Source organism: Apis dorsata, unplaced genomic scaffold (genome assembly GCF_000469605.1).
Source record: "Apis dorsata unplaced genomic scaffold, Apis dorsata 1.3 scaffold_248, whole genome shotgun sequence".
Classification (NCBI taxonomy): domain Eukaryota; kingdom Metazoa; phylum Arthropoda; class Insecta; order Hymenoptera; family Apidae; genus Apis; species Apis dorsata.
This window is the reverse complement of record NW_006263527.1, coordinates 25804-40178: the sequence shown is the minus strand read 5'-3', so window position 1 is coordinate 40178 and position 14375 is coordinate 25804. Positions and strand designations below refer to the sequence as shown.

Sequence of the window (14375 nt, the reverse complement as noted above, 5' to 3'; positions counted from 1 at the left end):
AAAAAAAAAAAAAAAGAAAAGTGATAATTAGTAGAAATTATTATAATTTTATAAAAATTAATGTAATGTAAAGTATTTGTAATTTGATGTATCGTGCAACAATACGTTACATTTCAAGAGAGAATTAAATCGTGAATTTTTTTTAAATTTCATCTTCTTGTCTTTGAAACGATTGTTGTATCAACTTTTTGAACCTTGAACACACTACAAATCCAATTGTATTGTAGTTTCTCGTTAATCGTGATAAGATCAGTCGTCATGCACACCACCTACGGATCTAATAAATTTTAAAATAGTTACTGAATAATTTAAATCACAAGCACACAACCTTGTTATAAAAGGCAGTATTCGACACGAAAAATAACCAGTATGATGAACATTGCTGAAGTCGCGAGCAAGAATTCAAAAACCCCAATAACTATGTCTAAAAAATCAAACAATAAGAACCAAGAATTCTTCTATTACGATAAAAAGCACGATAATTCGATATCAAAAAAACGATCGAATCGTAAAATTAATGTGATCGAAACCAAGTCGAATGTCACGAAACGTGTAACTGATCCTCCAAAAAAGCGAAAAAGGAATCCAACTTCGTTGGACATTTTAACTGATTTTTTGGAAAGCACTTCCGTGCATGGTTTGCAATATTTCGGTAAAACGGATATAGAAGTCGGAACATTTGGAAAGATCTTATGGAGTGTCACCATATTCAGTTGTTTCATCGGTATCTGTCGTTTCTTCGAGATAAAATGCATAAAAATAATACATAGAATTAAGTATGTGTATCTCGTTTCAGGTTTGAGCTTAATGGTAATGCAATTTCTACGTCGTTACAATGAAAATCCGACCAACACGTATATACTGAGTTTCGACGAACCGATATTCAAAGCTCCTTTTCCTGCTGTAACCATCTGTCCAACTATGCCAATTCCTATGCAAAAACGTCTGGCCATTTTGGAGAACGCGATATTGCCTGAGAACGTGAGCAGAGAGTTTGCGTTAAACATGTTAAAGTACGTATATAAATTGCAAAAAATATTGTAAAAAAAAAAAAAAAATACCGATGAAATTGCGTGAAATTTAATGTAGATACGGCCATCTTATAACTCATTCGTACACGAGCAAAGAGTTCGAGGAAATCGATAAGTTAAAAGCGTTTTTGAATGCCAATAAATGGAAAGTGATAGAATTCGTGAAAATTTTGATAAATTGCGAGGATATCTTCGAATCGTGTCTGTGGAATACGGAACGGATAGATTGTGGTAAATCGATAAAAACCTCGTATAGTTCTTATGGATTGTGTTGCTCGTTTAATTATCTTCTCGAAGGTTACATGGGATCTCAGAAGCAAGTATTTCAACAATATTTTAATCGTTTCGAGAAATTGTATTATTTCCTTGTACGTATATTTCTTTTTTTATCGATGATGTAAAGAGGTCAAGTAAGACCAAAACCTTTGGGATCCGCTGACTTTGGTTCAGAGAGCGGTTTGAAACTTGTGATCAATAAAGAATTTCAACAACAGAGCGACGAGGAAGACTCGTACAATTCTATGAATTTTTCCATGAATAATAATGGTATAGTGGTACGAGGAAAAATGATAATTTCGCAGAATCGATATCTAAGATGAAATTCAAAATAAAATTTATCTGTATTATTTTCGCAATTAGGTAGTCATACATGATAGAATGGATTTTCCAGGATTGAGTAGTAATATATACATGTTACAAGCGAATCATGAATTAAAGGTAATCTATTCAATATAAAAAATGGAATCGATGAATCACTGATTCTCTTAATTAATTATTCCAGATCGCTATTAAACCGGAATTAATTCAGAAACCAAAAGGACTCCAACATCGTAACAAAGAGAACCAGTTAGTTCCTTTGTGCATCGCGGAAGATCAAAATACTTTGGAATATTTCTCCATCTATGGATATTCGAACTGTTATGCGAATTGTAGAGTCAAGGCCATGCTTCAGTATTGTGGATGCTTACCATTTATTTACAGCAACGTAGCTGAATACAATAAGATCAAAGTAATGGAAATTTTATCGTTAAAACGATAAATCACGATATTCACGAAATCACGAATTAGGCCGATCAATTTTTAGCATTGTGAGTTGGATCGTCTACAGTGTATTCAGAGAAACGCGAAAAAAATAAGAATCGTGAAGAATATCCAGAGCAAAGATATTTCTTGTTCCTGTAGGACGCCGTGCACTTATATGAACTACGATGGATTTCCTAACTCGATAGTTCTAATGAAAACCAGTTCCACGTGAGTTCATTTCATAAATATTACATTAACTATAATCATAATATGCGTTATTTTGCAGTAGAAACGTGTCACAGAAAAGTACTATTCTTAATGTTTACATGAATTCGCAAACTTATCAAGTTTCAATAACCTTATCAGCCGCTAACGAAACTTATCTTTTGGGTATTGAATATATTCAATTTTTTTTATTATTTGTTTTATTAAATTCAAGTTAAATTAATTCAAATTTAACGTTTCAGCATCAGTCGGTGGAATCTTTAGTTTGTTTCTTGGTTGTAGCTTTTTAAGCGTCGCAGAAATCATTTATTTCCTATACTTATTTTTTCGCGCTAGTTTGAAATCGAATTAGAAGAGCCAAAATCCAAATACATCATAAATACTGACTATTGTAAACAGCAATCGACATGTTTATTTAAACACTCAATAAATAACGCTAGTAGATTATAGATACAGCAATGTTGCCTTTCTCTTTCCTTCGAATTGCACCATTCTGAACCACGCTCTATCGAATATATATATATATATATATATGGGTTATCGATATTTCCAAGACCTTGGTCAATAATAATTCGATCGAACACAGACTCGATCTATTGTGTAATATAATCTGACACAGACAGCAGGCAAGAATCTGGAGCAATTAGATCTATTTCGAGCGATTACTGGAACGCCACGGAGGCAACGTTTACCATCCGCCAGCTAGTAAAAATATTTTCTCTGCCGTGTTTCCGCTTTGAAGTTTCATCCTCGTGTGGTAGTGTGTCGCGACGTTGGACAGAGTTTTAATAAACGGACCCAGATACTATACGAATTTCTAGAGAAACAACGATAGTTAATCAGAATCTCGGCTCGGTACACTTGTCCCGATCCGTGTCGAAACCGGAAGTCACGCTTCCTCCGCTATACGCGCGATTAATTTTCGTCGTGTAACGCGATAGGAACGCTTTTGCAAAGCGTTGTTCGAGAGGCCGTGGAAAGCGTTGTGAAAATTATATTACGACAGATGGAAAAAATTTACATTTATTCAACAATAATGTTTAACGAAGGAACAGGGAAGAGGAAGAAAAGTATTCGTTTCGATTACATTTTGAGAGTTACGTTTCCTTCGCGGTATTCTATTTATAAGTAAAAATATTCGAGACAACCGAAATCGAAGGTAGAATCGGTAATCCGATCCATGATGAGAACCAGCAACAATGTTGCGTAACAACCGTGAAAATTCGGTCGGTATCGCGTCGTCGTTGCATGTTTTTAATATCTATATAGCGTGGAAATATTCAAGATAGATGCAAGATGTATGTTCATATCGTCTATTTTCGGAATTGCTATCGAAAATACCGATTTAGTTCTCTGTACGTCGGACATACTACGGCCGTGGTACATTGGCGAAAAGAGCTGGAAGCATCGCTAGCTATTTTCGACTAAACACCCACGTATTTCTTACCCATCGACCGTGTACCCCGAGATGTTTTCCATCTTCACGCAAGCACTCGAATATTTTTCTTTGCTCCTCGTCCAATTTTTCTCTCCTCCAATTTATTCACTTTCAATGTTTTTTCGCACAGACTTTGAATCGTTTCCATGCTTGGAACGTATCTCGATTCGATCGAATCCCTAAGAGATTGTAATTCTTCAATTTTCAACAAAGAAAAATATGCGTCGAGGCTTCCTTTTATCATCGTGCTTCACAATCATTCACCTATTTATGAAACTACGTTATTTTGGTTGTTCCTTTTATTAGAAGTAAGACTATCTCTTTCACGTTCAATTATCGTGAGATACATAAAATCTTGGGAGAATGGGATAAGCGAATGTAATACTCGTGGAGAACATTGAAAGAGCTTAAATGGATTACGCTTGTCTCGTTCATTTTAAAATAGATTTTATATGGATAGAGAAAAATGCGGAGAAAAAAAAGGCGTTAATTGGATGAAAGAGGGATCGGTGTATCCAATGTATCCTGAGTATCCTGAGTATAATCGTTGATCAATCGAGGATATATGATTGTCGTCGAACGTGTGATTCCCTTCGTATATTTCTTACTTCATTCCTGGAACGAACAAAAGTAACGTTTTACTACGAACGTTTTTAACGCTACGTTGCAAGGTAACAGAATGAACCATTGTAGCGGAGATTTCAATGATCAATAGTACAATAGGAAGCAAGTGTCGCGCAGCAATTATTTGTGAATTAGAGGCGAACTTACCATGACGAGGAACGTCAATTTCAAAGTTAAAACAATCCCGAGTACAATAACCAGAGGCAAATCAGCAGGAGGATGAGTATAAAGTACGTGGTTAAGATGTTTTTCGTTTCGTGGGCTGCCTGTGGCATTTTTCACGATAAATGTTTCACGACACTAAAGAAAAATTAATATCAGCATGCGATCACGGTTACGTCAAGTTGTTTCCTCGACGGACGAAATACTCCTACCCAAAATATTGATCGTACTGTTTAATTTTTTTTTTTTTATTCTTGATGAATCAGTCTCCTTTATTGTCTCCGTTTCACGGATCGATCGATCGGACGGAAGTTTCGGATAAATCGCGCTGGACGATCAAAAATGGAGAATCGAACGGGAAAATCTGAGATCAAGCACCGCGCCACTTTGCGTCCGATCTTCGACTAGATCACTCAACGCAGGATCCACGATACGAACGAAGATCCCGAAATTCCTCCAGGAATCCGTGTGAAATCCCCCACCAATTCGATCACGGATACCACCACGTTGCACCTTCCCTTGTAACTTCTGGTCCAGGATTGGTAGCCCGGGTCCCACCACCATCTTTTACTGGTGCGAAATCAACGAGTTCCGCCACCTCGAGTTATATTAAGCATCGTGAATATTGGATACAGCTTCAGTGGAAAATGTTTCGGATCGATTCACTATCATCATCGACGTAAAGATATTTCGGGTTCAAGGTCGTGTAGGTGGCGATCAATGGCCTTTGAGGAGCGTTGCGACAATGCGAGAGAAATTAAACGAAATTTAGAACGACAAAAAAAATAAGAGACATCTCGGTTCTCTAAATTATAAAATTTTCTAAAAAACTTATGATCGATTTATAGATCATTTCGAATACACTCTGCGAGGAAAGATGAAGTCTGGAACGAAGAAGAGATTCGTTCATGATTCTGCATAAACTTATACATATAAGTATCCTTATTCAGATAATAAGATCTATTGTTCTTCTTTTCTTATCGAATGATTTATCAATGAAGCATTTATTAACTTGGTTCACGTATAAATGATTCTAATCTAATCTATTAATAAGATCTATCATGTACCGTTCGTACGTGAAAAATGCACAAATGTGTATAATACAAGCATTATGCTCAATGGAATACAAACCAACCATATATTGAAATGTTAATTTAATTATAACATGAGACAAGAAGTCGATGTCACTTAGCTTAGGTAAAAGTGTTAAAAAAAATCGATTCTTATTTTTAAACAGAAATTACTCTTATAAACATCTACGTTTTAAACTTGGAGTGTTGACAGAATTCACGTGTGGCGCTACGGTTTTTCCCACGTGATAAAATTTTAATCATTGAAAAAAATATGATTCATCAGAAAAACGATATAAAACGTGATCTGTTTATGTTATTTAATATGTTATATATATATATATATGTTTATTTAACAATTATAATCATGATTTAAGAGAAATTTTTTTCTCCAACTTTTTTATGCAAACAAAGATGAAACAAGGAAATGAAAAGAAACGATAAATTCGATTATCCAGCATTGAATATTCAATGAGAGGAGAGTCCTTCGATTTGATTGATAGCTAAAGCTATTTTAATCCTCGAGGAAACTCGGTTCGCTGAGTTTTAACATTTGATTAAGCTGCGCAGAGCTGCTCCTCTTTAGCTTTACCAACGTCGTTCATCATTTCCAGTCCTTCGGTTAATTTTATCTCGTAAGCCAAACATTAACCTTATAATGGACAATATACGCTAACATCTTCAACCTAAGCTTCGTACATTCGCTTATATTTGTAACATTTAACGAAATCGCGTGACTTTCGATACGATCAAAATTTTATCAATCGATAGATTTATCATCTAATTTCTTATCATCATCTTATCTTATTTCTTATCGTAATCTTATTAAAATCTTTGGCACAATTGAAATATTTTATAAAATATCTCTTTATTCAATTCTCAATTACTCGTGTATTAACAAATAGAGAGAGTTGATTGGTAACTTATAGTACATGCTACAAAATGAATTATTTCTAGGAATGTAAATTGTACATTTTGTACACGTTACTAGCATACGTAGGTACACGAATATGGCGGGCATCCTGTTACAACAAATCTAACCGAGACACCAGTCACTAGACCTTTTACTTTTAAACATCTACATAAATAAAATAAAATATTCGAATGAATAAAATGCAAATATTTCAAGATCTAGAAACTCAAAGGGAACACCATATGACTTTCTGGAAGAAAGTTATCAACAGATGTTTCATTGGCACAAACAACCGGTTTTTTTACTTTTAAATTCTTGGCACGGGATTCGCGAACGTTTTAAAAATACAGGGAGCAACGACATAGGAGGAAAAAATCTCTCTACTACAACTAACAACTATCTCGATTCTCAAAACGATAACCGGTTTGATCTTATGGAACGAAGACTTTGTTCCACAATTTTCGATTCATTAAATGATAACTAGATACATAAATATAAAGGAAAGACCTGAGTAAATTAATGCACGCGAACCGATGCTTGTATGTCGAAAACAGGAATAATTAACTCGTATGATTTATTACAATCGAGTAAACGCATAATACTATTTAACCATTAACGTAGCTATTCATAATTCGAAGCGTAATTCATCTCTGTTGTCAGAAATTCTCGAGTAAACTTGCAATCAAGCCAACGAGAATCCCAGCACGTCCTCGAGCGAGTAATCGAATAATCTTAGATCTAATTTGTACAAATCCACCAACTTCCGAAGCTGCTTGTACGTCAACGTGGAATAATATTTCTCCAGTTTCTTCGCAGTTGGCTCGCTGTTCATCGGTTTGGTTGGAAAACTAGAAAAATAATCGATAATACTGTTGGTTAAATGAACGTTAAACGAACGAGAAAATATCGAAATTACTTACTTGATTGACTCGACGCCCATCCGCTCCAAAACTTCTGTAGCATCCTCCGCTAAGCTTTCATATTTGCTGACGAGATTATAATTAACCAAACATGGATGACACAGCTCGTATATCGGCTTCCAGTGCTCGTTTCGCGTCTCATTCGACGAATCGTCCGTAACGAATTGTACGAACTCTCGAAATGTCACATCATCGCCGTTTTTCAGTGATTCTACAGTGGCGTTTTGTCTGTACCTCTACAAGAAAGAACGCTCCTTTTGTAATTCATTTGATATAGAGGCAAACAAGGGAGAAAAAAAACGTAAAAATAAAATTATACCCTGATAATCTTCTTCCCAAAACGGGTTTGAAAGTATTTCGAACTCTTCTCGTGTTTCGCTTCCAATTTATTCCTGTAGGCGGACAATAATCTTTCCAAAGGGTGTCTGACGACAATCAGTTTGTCATAAGTCACCAGCATTCGTTCGATCTCGGACAAAGTATAATTACTGAGCCTTTGGAAAGTACTTGGGGAATGCGCCTGATCAGCCGGTATCTCCATAGGATCGTTACCTGGCCACTTGCCCGTGACAACCATCAGAACTCGTTTCCAGTTCGTGCAGGCAACCTGAAACAAACATAGCCGAGAATGTTAGAAAAAAAAAAGATCAACTATGTTAATGCAGTTAAATATCAAATCAAAATACAAAGCATTAAAAATTCCATTTGGATTAGATAAAACGGTTCGAAATAAATAAAATTTCATAAGATCGATTAGAAAATTGTTCAAATATAAAATTAAATTGAGAAAAAGGAATTAATTTATTTTCAAGAAAATCGTTTTAAAAAGCAAAAGATTATGAAAGAAAAATAGAAATTAATATTTGATGAAAATGAAAAAAATTATACTTATTAATCAACTAAAATTCATGACAGATAAAAAATATTTAATCGAAAGATTTGTTGATTATCTGTGCATATTTTTTCCTTATATTTTATTTATTAATATTAATATATATATATTTTATTAAAATTTAATAATCGTACCTTTGGAACATAACAATATAAAAGTTCATGTTGCTCGTCCACAAGAATATTCCTGAAAGATTCTGGATTTAGATCCTGGTTCTCGGATTCTCTATCTCCCAAGATCTCCTCGCAATTATATTGTAATCTTTCCTGACGTTCCACCAAAGCTGATCTCGCCAGGGCATTGGGTCCTGTCCAAGAGTACACGGAATCATCTATCTCCATGGATCTTTTTCTATCATCGTTCATCGAGATATGCTCTCCAACTATGTTCGCATCTATCGTTAAACTTAAAATATTGAGGAGAAGCAAAATTGTCTCCCAGACACGACATTTTATCATCGTTTTTCCCATCCACCCGGGTCATTGATTTATCCTTAAATAAATAGTTATTTAATAATCCTTCTTCTTTAATATAATCGTTTCTGAAAAAATTAAAAAAAAAATACATACGTTCAGTGAGAAAAGAAAAATAGAAAATATTTTTAATGAAACATAGAAAAAGTAAATAAAAGAATTTTTATTTTTTTTATTTGCTTTCATAATTGAACAGGAAAATGTAGCGATCAATTTACAAAGGTTAACGAATCAATTCCAATCGCTTAAGAAATACCAACAGCTCGAGAGTCTTATTTCAATTATTCTCCTGTTTAATTAAACGTCATTGATGTCAATTCTCTCACTTTGCACGAGTCGCGTATAAATCCTTAAGAATTAATCAACGAAAAGAAATATTTGCAAATAAATAAAATATACTTATTATTGTAATGAATAGTGTAGAGTGATTTGCATCTTAACGGGAAAGCAAATAATATGGTAATCAGGTCAAGCGCCTTCGTTTCATACTCTGTTCCGATTGAAATCCTTTAAAGCCGGTTCTGAATGGACATCTTGCGGTATGTTTGACATCTAAATATCTAGAGCATATCTATTTTTTAAATAGAGCATCAAAAGTGAACTGAGTTAATTTATTTTTTGTTGCTTCAAAATTGATAATTTTTTAAAAATAATATTTTATATATTATATATAAAATAAAAAAATTCAGGTCATTACTTGGAAGGAATAAACTCGGTCGGAGACATTGCTACACGCAAAATACCTGTTCTTAAGTTTCGTAATATACTTATACTTTATATTTATATTTTAGCTAAGCTATAATTCGTTCTTTTTTTTTTACGAAAAAAAATTGTATCGATGCATAATATTGATTTATATTATGCAATATATAATGTGCAAATAATTTTATGAATAAAAATACATGAAAATTATCATATATATTATTCAAGAATCTATTGAGTTGAGAGATTTATTTCTTCTTGAAAAGATATTTTGTAAAAATAGAATTTTGTTATTACTTATAATATTTTTCTTATGATTTCAAAATGCCAAAATAAAAAATAATTAAAGAATTATATATATTATCCTATTCTAAATATCATTCAAAACATTAATGAAGATATAGATATTTATAGCATTAAAATTTCTCTACCTATCTCTAAATTAAACTTATTTGTTAATACTATAGTATTATGACTACTATTTTAATATAATTTTTAATACTATATTTTTGCATGCTATTTATTGCATGCTATTTTTTATTAATAAAAAAATTAGAATTAATCTTTTTAATTCTATCCTAACATTAATCATCGGATTTATTGAAAAATTAATTGTATTAAAATAATAATTGAATGATGAATTAATTACATGTACTTCATCATCTCAAAGATGATTATCATCTATCATCTATCATTTATTTATTATCAATTTTCTTTTCTTATCTATATAAGATACAATATATATATTATATATTATATAATATAATATATAATATAATATAAGATTATTAATATTGAATAGACGGTTTTTTTATTTTCTCTTTCTTTCTTTTTTTCTGTTTTTTCTTCGTCTTTGTTGATCTAAATCAAACTTAACATTTTTAATTTATAGATTTGTGACATATATTTTCGATATATAAAAAAAAAAAATGTATAAAATTCCATCATTAATTGAATAATTAATTCCTTATTAGTCCATAATATCGATTCAGATTGATGTACAAATATTTTAGTATTGTATCTAGTATTGTTATAAATGGAATAATAGGTGTTGAAAATTCATTACGTCAATAATGTGGACACAAATGAATGGCGAAAGACGTGATCAATCAAATCTAGTATTTCGTTACGCAATGCCATTGGAATTCATTCTTGACCGTATCATTCGATTCGACCCATCCCTCTTACTAATAATCGCAATCGTGTTAAAAATATCTTATCGGTATCTATGCCATTGATGAAAAATCGCAAATCGATCACGACGAGTATCTTATCGTATCTTGATTGTCAACGCGAACACGCAAATCATCGAGCCGGAAAATTGCTCCAACGCGAAGAATCGTCGAAAAAATAAAAGAGAAACTCACCTGTTACGTGTCGAGAGATCGGACCACGCATTGCCAAAAATTACGTGGCATTCTTTACTTGTTCTATACTTTCATAAAACGTTTTATCGAATGATTCGATAAAACTCTCTTGAAATTCTTTTTCTAGAGAACGTTTCGGATAAATGGCCTCCTTAGATGACCGCTCCACATTCAACTGTGAGATGGTTTTAGAAGAAGATTCCAATTTCGTTCCAATTAGTCTCGACGATGACGGAAGGATGATGGGAGACGAAAAATTCACCAGAAACAGCGGAGATTTCAAAGCAAACACGCGGCATGTAAGACTGCCGAGTCGATGGACAAACGGCTATTGCCTTGACTGAGAAATTCCCTCTGACACAAGGATGGAACATGGTGCCCAGTTTGTTGAAGTGAAAGAAGCTGCGCGCGCGCGCACCTATAATGTTTCATCTTCGTTTCTTTATCGTCGTACACGATGATCTTCCTTCTTTACCTGTTCCCACTTTCCAACCGTTCTTCTCTGCTACAAAATTCAAAGACCGAAATTATATTCAATTTATTTGGCAAGTAAAATTTAAAAAACTTATTTTTCTTATTTAATTTTATAATAAATATTGTAATTTGTTACAGAAGTTATCGTTGAAAAATTCATATTGGAAATGGAGCATAAAACAATATTTATTTAATGATCGAATGCCTTGTGATAATACTATAATATTAATAAAAAAATTTATTTTGATCAATACTTAACTTTAAATGAAAAACACATTATAAACTGATCATATAATGTAAAGCAAATTGTTTTGGATAAGAAAAATCATTAAAAATTATTTTTATATATTTTTATATATTTATATATTTATTTTTATATATTTTTTACTAATGTAAAATATATATATAAGTTAAAATATGAAATGAATTTATTTAACAATAACAATATGAAACTATAAGGTAATATTCTTTTATAGAAAAAATACTACATATCTTGGGATACGAATGAAACAAGAATAACTGTCAGTCGCGTCTGACATTGTTGGTTGTGAAAACATGCGCGGACGCAAAGAAACTAAAATTACGAAATATCGCATTAAATGTTAATTAAATATTAAATATCGTTATTATATACTTATCGAGAAAACGTGTAAAAATTATGAATGATCGATACAATGCAAAATCTATTAATTTAAAAACTTGTATCAAAATTGAAACGATTCTATAAAAATATTAATGTGCTGATCAAACAGATTTCCAACAACGTATTCAGCGGTAAAGGTGTTTCGGATATAAAATGCGAAGAAGAATAATTTTATCGCTTTGCATTCTTTGCATATATGTATAAAAGAATCCTGTATAAAAGAAACGCGGATATTATTTGGTATAGTAGCGGGAGAAAGTATTTTTCGTTCGATCGCCATTTGTATTGTCTACTTGACACTGGTAGCTTTAGTCTCACTTTGGTCTTCGTTGGTTGACCATCGTTTAAATACTTACAACAATCGTAAGAAGTCTAAAAAGTTATCGTGATTACGAAAATTGATTATAAAGTAATCCGGAAAAATCACAAAAAAACAAAGAAAAAAAAAAGAGAATTTTAAAAACTTTGTGAAAAAGATAAAAACGTAAAATATTTATATTTACTGAACGAATGAAAAATAAGAAAAATATTTAATAACTTATGTAACTTTATATTTTCATTTATTCGAATCCTAAATATTAACAAATAAAATAATGCGAATTCACAATACTATATGTGAGAGAAATTGTGCTTATTGTTATTATATTATATGTATTAATTACAAAGCTATCTCAAAACACGTGATTTCTACAATTATTTGTGAAATAACTCGTTATCATGAATTTCTATATCGCGTTTTTTGTACTTTATATTATACTATACATTTAATAAATAGATATATTCAAATAACATAAGATAGATTTTATTAATAATTTTGTCAATTCAATGATCTTTATTTCAAAATATAAACTCGCATATTTTTTATAAAATATTTTGATTATTTATAATGATTAAAACTTTGTGTCAAATTTGTGTTAAAGGAAAATGATATTGGAAATTGTATTCTGGCTGTTTATTACTTTGCTGCTAATCTCGCTGCTTTTGACTTATATTTTTAATATGGGGACCACGTTATGGGAGATTTTTGTATCATTAATCAATACGAAAACAGTCGATTTACGAACAAAATTCGGCGAATGGGCAGGTAAAAAAAAAATTCATAAAAATATATTATATATTCTCTTCTTCGAAAAAGAAAAAATAATATTTAAAAATATTTAATTCAAGTGGTGACTGGATCCACTGATGGAATCGGCAAAGCATATGCAAAAGAATTAGCTACAAGGAAAATAAATTTGGTGTTAATCAGTCGATCCTTGGAAAAATTAGAAAAAACTAGAAACGAAATTATGCAAGAGAATCCAACTGTTGAAATAAAGATTATCGTAGCAGATTTCAGCAAAGGAAAAGAAATCTTTGAGAAACTAGCAGAACAACTAAAAGATATTCCAATTGGTATTTTAGGTATGTGATAATTGAATCATAATTATCTTTTTTGCTTTTTTTTTGTTTTTTTATAAAAGATGATATTTATATAATCATTAGCATAATAGGAAGGAAATCATTAGTATAATACAGGTATTATATTATATATATATTATATATATATAATATATTCATATATTATTCATATACTTATCATTTATCACTATATATATACATATACATTATCACTATTTATTCATTTATTGATATATTGTTAATAGCATAATTGAAAAATAAGCCAAATCTATTCCAGTCAATAATGTAGGCGTGCAGTATAGTCATCCTATGTATCTCGGAGAAGTTCCAGAAGATGATTTGTGGGATATCATCAATATTAACATTGGAGCCACTACATTAATGACACGTATAGTCATCGGACAAATGCAAAAGCGAGGTAAAGGCGCAATCGTTAATGTATCATCCGCTTCGGGATTTATACCTTTGCCATTAATGACTGTGTATTCTGCGACGAAAGTTTACATCATAAGTTTTACCGAGGCCCTCAGAGCTGAATATTCTAAATTTGGATTAACTATACAACATTTATCTCCATTTTTCGTCAATACAAAAATGAATGCGTTCAGCAATTGGTTACAGGTAAGCAAAAAATAGAAATGAATAGCATAAAAATTGTATATATAATAATTGAAGCTTACTATTAAGAAATTTATAATTAATTAATTGATGACAAAGGTATCCAATATATTAGTACCTAGTGCAACAACTTACGCCAAAAATGCAGTCAACACTCTAGGAAAAATTGATTCAAGTACAGGTTATTGGAGTCATGGAATTCAAAAGATCATCGTACTTCTTGTACCAATAGAAATAAGAACAAAATTGGCAATGATTTTAAATATGATTTTCAGAAAAGAATATTTTAAACAAAAAAGAAATATCTAAACATAACATGCTTAAAATTCATATGTTCATCGCCATTGCTTTAAACTAAAATTGTTATAATAATATATATATATATATATATATATAAGT

The 14375-nt window shown here is 31.6% G+C and overlaps 4 protein-coding genes across 7 annotated transcripts; 3 read left to right on the top strand and 1 right to left on the bottom strand.

The window, feature by feature from the left end:
* The first annotated feature begins 12 nt into the window (after positions 1 to 12).
* LOC116184868 (sodium channel protein Nach-like) lies at positions 13 to 1453 on the top strand. The gene is made up of 2 exons (XM_031510622.1): positions 13 to 1013; positions 1090 to 1453. Exons 1-2 carry the CDS (start codon positions 370 to 372, stop codon positions 1430 to 1432), a joined length of 987 nt encoding a protein of 328 aa, XP_031366482.1. The 5' UTR covers positions 13 to 369; the 3' UTR covers positions 1433 to 1453.
* Positions 1436 to 5279, top strand: LOC102675457 (sodium channel protein Nach-like). The gene is made up of 6 exons (XM_031510623.1): positions 1436 to 1585; positions 1671 to 1748; positions 1813 to 2040; positions 2116 to 2282; positions 2341 to 2444; positions 2522 to 5279. Exons 1-6 carry the CDS (start codon positions 1553 to 1555, stop codon positions 2629 to 2631), a joined length of 720 nt encoding a protein of 239 aa, XP_031366483.1. The 5' UTR covers positions 1436 to 1552; the 3' UTR covers positions 2632 to 5279.
* Positions 5280 to 6421: 1142 nt separating this feature from the next.
* Positions 6422 to 11201, bottom strand: LOC102675908 (carbohydrate sulfotransferase 11). 2 transcript variants are annotated; one of them, XM_006615990.2, is made up of 5 exons: positions 10841 to 11201; positions 8433 to 8839; positions 7726 to 8013; positions 7407 to 7642; positions 6422 to 7334 (listed from the first exon to the last, which is right to left on the bottom strand). In XM_006615990.2, exons 2-5 carry the CDS (start codon positions 8766 to 8768, stop codon positions 7169 to 7171), a joined length of 1026 nt encoding a protein of 341 aa, XP_006616053.1. In that variant the 5' UTR covers positions 8769 to 8839; positions 10841 to 11201; the 3' UTR covers positions 6422 to 7168. The 2 variants fall into 2 exon arrangements, with proteins under 2 accessions (XP_006616053.1, XP_006616052.1); XM_006615989.2 differs by having other exon boundaries at positions 8433 to 8790; positions 10841 to 11199.
* A 40-nt stretch (positions 11202 to 11241) lies between these two features.
* LOC102676142 (inactive hydroxysteroid dehydrogenase-like protein 1) lies at positions 11242 to 14375 on the top strand. 3 transcript variants are annotated; one of them, XM_006615991.2, is made up of 5 exons: positions 11242 to 11385; positions 12878 to 13041; positions 13125 to 13361; positions 13636 to 13979; positions 14076 to 14375. In XM_006615991.2, the coding sequence occupies exons 1-5, from the start codon at positions 11264 to 11266 to the stop codon at positions 14283 to 14285; spliced, it is 1077 nt and encodes a 358-aa protein (XP_006616054.1). In that variant the 5' UTR covers positions 11242 to 11263; the 3' UTR covers positions 14286 to 14375. The 3 variants fall into 3 exon arrangements, with proteins under 3 accessions (XP_006616054.1, XP_006616055.1, XP_006616056.1); XM_006615992.2 differs by lacking the exon at positions 11242 to 11385 and adding an exon at positions 12139 to 12197; XM_006615993.2 differs by lacking the exon at positions 11242 to 11385 and adding an exon at positions 12204 to 12441.

What these genes read in the sequence shown, in the direction of transcription:
- LOC102675908 (XM_006615990.2), bottom strand. Translation starts at nt 8,768, where the DNA reads ATGGGAAAAACGATGATAAAATGTCGTGTCTGGGAGACAATTTTGCTT. An exon ending in TTGGGAAGAAGATTATCAGG is followed by an intron (nt 7,643 to 7,725) that starts GTATAATTTTAT and finishes TCTTTCTTGTAG; the next exon opens with AGGTACAGACAAAACGCCAC. An exon ending in ATGGGCGTCGAGTCAATCAA is followed by an intron (nt 7,335 to 7,406) that starts GTAAGTAATTTC and finishes TTATTTTTCTAG; the next exon opens with TTTTCCAACCAAACCGATGA.
- LOC116184868 (XM_031510622.1), top strand. Translation starts at nt 370, where the DNA reads ATGATGAACATTGCTGAAGTCGCGAGCAAGAATTCAAAAACCCCAATA. An exon ending in TTTGCGTTAAACATGTTAAA is followed by an intron (nt 1,014 to 1,089) that starts GTACGTATATAA and finishes AATTTAATGTAG; the next exon opens with ATACGGCCATCTTATAACTC.
- LOC102676142 (XM_006615991.2), top strand. Translation starts at nt 11,264, where the DNA reads ATGTTTCATCTTCGTTTCTTTATCGTCGTACACGATGATCTTCCTTCT. An exon ending in AATTATATTCAATTTATTTG is followed by an intron (nt 11,386 to 12,877) that starts GCAAGTAAAATT and finishes TTTGTGTTAAAG; the next exon opens with GAAAATGATATTGGAAATTG. An exon ending in CGTTCAGCAATTGGTTACAG is followed by an intron (nt 13,980 to 14,075) that starts GTAAGCAAAAAA and finishes TTGATGACAAAG; the next exon opens with GTATCCAATATATTAGTACC.
- LOC102675457 (XM_031510623.1), top strand. Translation starts at nt 1,553, where the DNA reads ATGAATTTTTCCATGAATAATAATGGTATAGTG. An exon ending in AAGCGAATCATGAATTAAAG is followed by an intron (nt 1,749 to 1,812) that starts GTAATCTATTCA and finishes TAATTATTCCAG; the next exon opens with ATCGCTATTAAACCGGAATT. An exon ending in CTGAATACAATAAGATCAAA is followed by an intron (nt 2,041 to 2,115) that starts GTAATGGAAATT and finishes ATCAATTTTTAG; the next exon opens with CATTGTGAGTTGGATCGTCT.